Source organism: Hemibagrus wyckioides, linkage group LG25 (assembly GCF_019097595.1).
Source record: "Hemibagrus wyckioides isolate EC202008001 linkage group LG25, SWU_Hwy_1.0, whole genome shotgun sequence".
Taxonomy (NCBI): domain Eukaryota; kingdom Metazoa; phylum Chordata; class Actinopteri; order Siluriformes; family Bagridae; genus Hemibagrus; species Hemibagrus wyckioides.
In genome coordinates, this window is record NC_080734.1 from 16,764,125 (window position 1) to 16,771,273 (window position 7,149).

At 42.0% G+C, this 7,149-nt stretch overlaps 1 protein-coding gene across 1 annotated transcript; it reads left to right on the top strand.

The window, feature by feature from the left end:
• The first annotated feature begins 158 nt into the window (after positions 1 to 158).
• myoc (myocilin) lies at positions 159 to 6,966 on the top strand. Its single transcript, XM_058378757.1, has 4 exons — positions 159 to 938; positions 4,219 to 4,278; positions 4,746 to 4,844; positions 5,348 to 6,966. Exons 1-4 carry the CDS (start codon positions 476 to 478, stop codon positions 6,133 to 6,135), a joined length of 1,410 nt encoding a protein of 469 aa, XP_058234740.1. The 5' UTR covers positions 159 to 475; the 3' UTR covers positions 6,136 to 6,966.
• The last annotated feature ends 183 nt before the right edge of the window (positions 6,967 to 7,149 follow it).

The window sequence follows — 7,149 nt, forward strand, 5'->3', positions numbered from 1 at the left end:
AATACAGTTCCAGAGAAGAATAAAGAGGAAAAAAAAAAGTAATAAATTCTTGCTGTTTGAGGAAATCCCTCCCTCACCCGTTCCCTCCCACATCCCCACCTTCTCTCCCCCTTTTAGACTGTATAAATAACCCCTGCTGGGGTCCCTGGGCTCAGAGAAATTGCCTCCTGAGCACTGAACAGAAACTGAACCAGGATCAGGATCAAACATCAATCACCAATAAAAACTGCAGAAACACAGGGGCAGGAAAGAACCAGAAAGTTAAAGACTGAGTTGCGCATAAAGTCTCTGGCAACAAGTCAGCCACTTATCCATCTCTCCTTTTGCCTGAAAGCGAAGAGGACAAGCAGAAGGACGGATCACTGAGACCACGAGAGTGAACAAGAGAGGTGTTGAAATAAGAATCAGGACAGCATCCAAGCATAACCAAGGCAAACAAGAAGCAGCAAAGGGTTGTGTGTTCCAGCCATTCACAATGTGGTTCCTGGCTGTAATGTGGATCTCCAGCCTTCTCATAGGCACTCAGGCTCAGAACACCGCCACCTTCTCGAGAGGGAATGATCGCAACCGGCGCTGCCAGTACACCTTCACGGTGGACAGCCCTACAGAAGCCAGCTGCCCCGCAACAGCATCCAGTGCTGAGATGGAAGCCTTGAAGTCTCGCATGGGGCTGCTAGAGGCGCTGGTATCCCGTCTAGCTGGAGGCGAAGCATCAGGTACTGAAGCTCAGGTAGGACTCCGGACCGCCTACAACCAGGTGACTGGAGAACGGGACAGGTTGCAGCAGGAGAAAACCAGGCTGACTCAGCAGGTGGGGCAGCTCCAGAAGACGATGGAGGAGCTCCAGCGTGAGGTGGAGAGGCTGAGGAGCAGACCATGCCCACAGCAGCCTCCACAAAGTGTACCACTGTATGACAGCAGCCTCCAACCAGGAAGAGGTAAGAACTCTTGTATTACTTGATAATTGACTCAAGAAGTGTATACTACATTGAGCTGCCTTGACTTGATCTGGAGATGTTTGTTAAAAAGCGCATGCTTGCAGGTGCACCATATTCTGTTGTATGAATGTGATGTAAAGGAGCCTATGGTTTAAACAAGGTGTCTTCAGTCTGAGAATAAGCTGATGTGGCTGCAGACTTTCATTCCAGCAACATCCAAAGCATACTTAATAAATGATTGATGGCCAAGATGAACAGATTAAATGTGTGGAATCAGGTGTAGATCAGATTGAAGACCCTCTGCTCTACGCTGTGCCATGTCTGGGTACCTCATTTAAAAATACGCTAATGCAAAAAAAATGTCTGAAAATAAAATGAGACTGCTAGTACAGCAGGTCGTTAATATAAGTTATGTGTTTGTGCTGGTAACAATGAGTCACATGCCCTTTAGATTCCTGCAGCCCTCACCATCACTGCAAACTGGTAGTATTAGTCACACATTGAGGTGGTCCAGGGGCCAGCAGGTGTCCCTCTTAAAACCAGTAGGGATCAGAATTAAAGGAGTAAAGTTGCATGCAGAGGAAATTCTGCCCTTTAACTATATAACAGGCCATCACACACACACACAAACAATATATATAAGAGACAGAAGGAACATTGAATACATATTTCAGATACTCCACTGATCTGAACAAGGGCATATTTAAGTGGTTTGTGAGCAGAAAAAAATCCCAAATCTGTCATAGACGACTCTATAACATGACTGACTGAAGCCTTATCCTGCTTTCATGGTGGTTCTCTTGATCTGGCCTTGGTATGTTATCAGGCTGGATCAAATGAAACCACCAGCCCTCTGGACTAAATACTCCCATATTCCCATAAGGAAATACAGATGTTCCTACCACTTTTTTGTGCTGCTCATCTTCTCCATCTTCAACATCTGTTCTGCTCCTCATGTTGACACCTATGTTGCTGAGGCCTGACAAGCCTAGTGCCAAAAAGATGAAAAATGCAAATGCTTAAAACAGAGGGAGATGAGATGCACTGAACTGTGGTGACACTCATTTGTAAGAGACCAAAGGACTCCCTAAGAGCCCTCTTTTTAAAATAAATTAATTAACAAAAAAAGAAGAAGAAGAAAGGAACTCTCACACACACACACACAGATCATCTGATCATTTTTAGATTATTTTCCAAAGGAGAGCTCCAAAAGAACACTATAATAGTTTGATCAGAAAACAAAAATTCAGCTGCAATATTTCTTTTCATGTTCTTTTTTTTTTGGGGGGGGGGGGATTTCAGTACATCTGGAATTATTTTTACATTTTAAAATAATAGGTGAAATGAAAAAATAAACATTATGCACAATAACAAAAATGACCACTTAAAGACAAACTACTAAGCTAAATTCTCAAATTCTACACTGGGTTTTAAAAGCATTTAATATGCAATATTATTTTCACCCAAGATACACAATACACTTATTGTCATCCATCACCACAGTCTAGAGACTCATGACATCCATCACTATGGAAAATAATCAAAAGGCTTTTAATTAAAGAAGAAACACAGCTCCTGACCTTCCTAACTGATGCAAGGAGTTAATAAAAATATATAAAAATAATGGAAATAAAAATTTATGGGATCTCTGGGACTTAAACTGGAATCATGTGCTCAGAGGGGACCAAAATCGAACTTTATGGCTAGGAACACAAAAAAAGAGGAATGAAAACTGGATGGATAGATAGATAGATATGCGCACACAGTGTAATATATGACTCTAAAATATTTAGACTTTGGGGCTGTTTTGTGGCTTGTGCTCCAGGACATTTTATCAAAATTGTCATCATGATGAATTCCTCCAAGAACCAGTATATTGTAACCTGGCTGTCTCTGCCAGTAGCTTACAGCTTAGCCACAGATAATTCATGACCCAAAACAGACTTCCAAATCATCACAGAAACGGCTGCAGGAACAAAAATCACTGTTTTGCAACGACCATCACAGTCTACTGAGTTGAAAACGTGTGGCCTTAATTCAGGAAGGAAGTCCACACACACAAAAATAACGAGCTTGAAACATTAAGATGCATCTTCAGGTGTCTCCAACGTTAAGAAGATAATCAGCTATATGTCTGAGCTTTAGATATCATTTATTTTTGATAATTGTATAAAATCATTCTGCAGTTGACTGGATATTGAAGAGACATCATAGTTCATGCTTACCAGAGTTAGCCTTGCATCATTTTCTCCCTTGATATATTAAGCATGTAGATGTTAGTCACATGGTTTTGAAATACTGAAGATTCTTGTTGGAGCAGGATGAATGTGGGTGGTGAAATTATATCCACCATCATCCACCAAATAACAAAGGCAATGCATTTAATCTTTTCAAGGTGAGTGAGGTTAACAGCATTTAAGCAGCAAAGACTCACCATGCCAGCGGTCATAAGTTCAGGTGTAAGCAATTATGTTTCATTCCAATCCCTCTGTACTCCGCTTGCTTTGAAAAGGTCCTCATTGGACTACCTTGATATCCATCAAGCAACACATGGCTCAGGAAGACAAACAGTCCTTTGGGCTTAGGCCTGCATTTGTCTGCGAATATTTCAGTTGACGCTAGCATTGGTAAACTCACCACTGCTTAACCGTGACTCCTTCAAACTAAATCCAAAAGTTAACCAGCTGAGATATGAAACCAGATTTCTAATACAAAGACCTCTTTAAAACTATAATCACCAGCACCTCTTCCTCATCAAATCCACCTTCCAGACGTTAACAACAGACTGTAATTTAAGGTCCATTAGAAAGGCTTGTAAACACTTAGCCACAGTGTCTTTATAATGCTCTTAAAGGGAAACAGTTGCAGTCGTTGCCTCGGGTTGTAAACATGGCAGAACATCAACCTCACAGAGGAAGCAGAACAACGTGAACGATTCTCAATTTGAAGAGCAAGTGTGCGAGTGCAAGTAGCTTCCACAGCAGCTGGTAATCCACTCAGCAATGTTTATTTGCCTCTGCAAGATTCCTGTCTGTCACTGAACTCCACCCAGCCCTCATGGACACACTGCTTTAAGTGAACAGAGGATCAGGTGTGTCAGAGATCAGAGATGGACCCCCTCTGAGTCTGGTATTCCACAGTGCAGACTTGCTTTCCAGAATGTTCCAGTGTCCGGGTTGCCTTATTTGTTTAAAACACCAAGAAAACATGAGATGGTGTAAAGTGTGCTTTTTTGCCATCTGGAAATGTGACTTGCTTTTTTTTTTTTTTTGCCCTATAGGCACATCCCATTCTCATCCGAGTTCCAGACCAGGGAGGACAGAGACGAGCAGTCTGAGAGGTGACTTCACTCTTCCTCTTTACACGGAATAAATTCAAGCAAACATTTTGTCCGTTTTGTGTTAATAAAAAGTTAGAAATAAATTAAAGATTTGCAATTACATAGATTATTAGGAGGTAATTGACTTTTGCAGATATTCTATCCAAGCATAAATGAACTGACAATTAGGGAGTGAAATGGGCCATGGAATTGAAATTGTAGTTCCCTTATTAAGTGCAAGACAGGAGCATCTTGGCTTTTTGCTTGGAATAATAAAAAAAAAAGAAAAGTGCAACCAGTTCTTTAAAAGAACAAGTCAGAGGTTAACACTTGTTGTTGTTGTGTATGGCCTCCAGTTGCTGTCCCACCTCCTGCCTGTGTTTTCTCCACACACTGCTTTACCTCCTCTCACCTGGGTGCTATCGAATGCCACAGATTCTTCCTTAGGTATTCATTATTTTTGCCTATTTTGCCCATTTCTTCCACAGACCCCTCTTGGTCCTACGGTAGTCCGGCATACCAAGAGTTAAAGGCTGAAGTGGCTGAATTTCCTGCCCCAAGATCAGAGGGAACTGAAGACAGTAAAGGTACAGGAGGTCCCCTCTTGGCTCTATTTACATATACCATGCTAACCAAAGCATCACCACAGCAGCACAATCCAGTAGCCTGAAACCAAGTACCAGTACCAGTACTTCTCATATGCTGCAAATTGAGCACACATGAGTCTTGCTGTCTCTGCTGACAAGAACAAATACAGCTATATTTACCCCAGTACATGAAGCCTAAACTGCCCAGCTTATAAAAGGGCTTGCTGTATGTTTAGCAAGTGACTAAAAAAGGAAAGGGTAAGTATACCCCTGATCACTTACACTAGCAAGAATTCCCGGATGATGTGGCCTGTCCACATTGCATGCAGTCTCTTTAAACACACTTTGCTACATTCCAATTTCAATCTGCCAAATAATTTGTTTTTCACCGTTTGAGTGCAGCTTTCAGCCACAGGACTAATTATGTCCGCTTCCATGAGGGTACACTGGGCAACTGTCTGAATTTCCCAGTTGATCTGATTGTAATCTCTGTTCTTTTTCAGGCTGTGGTGAGCTGCTGTGGGTGGGAGAGCCAGTGACCCACCGTAAGGCAGACAGCATCGCTGGTAGGTATGGTGTGTGGATGCAGGACCCTGAAGCCGTGAGCCCTTATGGCTCCAACATGTTGTGGCGAATTGACACGGTAGGCACAGAAGTGCGCCAACTATATGGCTACGAAGACATGGATCAGCTCTCTCGTGGCTTTCCAGCCAAAGTGCTGCTCTTGCCTGAGGCGGTGGAGAGCACAGGTGCAGCTATGTACCACGGCTCACTCTACTACCAACGCCGCCGTAGCCGTACACTCATTCGGTATGAGTTGGGGTCCGAGAGTATTGCTTCCCGCAGAGATCTCCCACATGCCGGCTTCCATGGGCAGTTCCCCTACTCATGGGGTGGCTACACAGACATTGACTTTGCTGTGGATGAGAACGGCCTCTGGGTCATCTACAGCACCAACAAGGCTAAAGGTGCCATTGTGGTCTCCCAGCTGGACCCTCACAACCTGGAGGTGAAGAAGAGCTGGGAGACCAACATTCGCAAAAACACAGTGGCCAACGCCTTCATGATCTGTGGCAGGCTGTACACAGTAGCCAGCTACGCCTCACCCAACACCACAGTCAACTACAGCTTTGACACAGCCACCAGCCAAAGCAAGGCCATCGCCATCCCATTCCAAAATCAGCACCGTTACAACAGCATGATCGACTACAACGTTGCTCAGAGGAAGCTTTTTGCCTGGGATAACTACCATATGGTGTCTTATGACATCCGGCTGGGGAAGCAACAGTGAAGGGTTAGGGTTAGCAGGTATGCTGGTAGGGTAGCAGTAGTGGAAGAGGTTAGCAGATTGTAAACTGCAAAAAAATATGGTTATGCTGGCTTTGCAGCTCTTCATATACTTACAATTTGAAATGATCACAGATGTAAGCAAAAGCTGTAGCAGTCATCAAAACATATCAGAAATCTGTTCACAAGGTAAATGAGTCCGATTAGTGTTCTTCAACCATATTACAGAAAAATCACAGGCACATATCGATACTAATGGAATCTAAATCAACAGAATTACAGGCAGCCAGTCATATGAAGCTGCTTCAGATCCAGCTTGTTGGCTTCGTTTCTGCTTGTAACTCATTATTTAAAATATATATGCCTTGGAGAAAAATATTCCATAATGAAAAAAATGTACCTTTTTTGTTCATTTTAAGTTACCAAACAGCCTTATTTTAAATACGATAGTTTTGTAGTGGCATGGCCCACTTTGCTGTGTTAATAGAGAAATTATTTTTCTACAATTTTGTTTGTATACAGCACTGTACGTCTGAGAGAGGAAAGCACATTTAACATATGCTAAAATTAATGCGTGTACATAAACTTAAACAAATTTTGTCCTTTAGCTAGTCCAAATCAGTATTTCTATCACTCAATACAACATGGTACTGATTTTATAGCTATTCATGAAACTTATGTACAATCTCAAAAGAATAAAAGGTTATTGTATAATGAATACGGCTGACTTATTTTTATCTGAATCCTTATTGAACACAAACTACACAAAAGAGATGTACATAATCTCCATATTTTTAACTAAAAGGCTTCAATAAAAGAAGAGGAAACCAAAACATCAGGCCAGACTTCATTTTTTGACAGCATATTATTTTATTAGTTTCTGTAACCAAACCAATGTAAATAAGACCTTACATATTTTAATACAGCGATTTTACCCCTGTACAAGTAAAACAAACGAACAAAAGAAAAAAGAAAAAAAAAAAAGATTCCCCTCTCCACTCCTTCCTCTCCCGTTCGT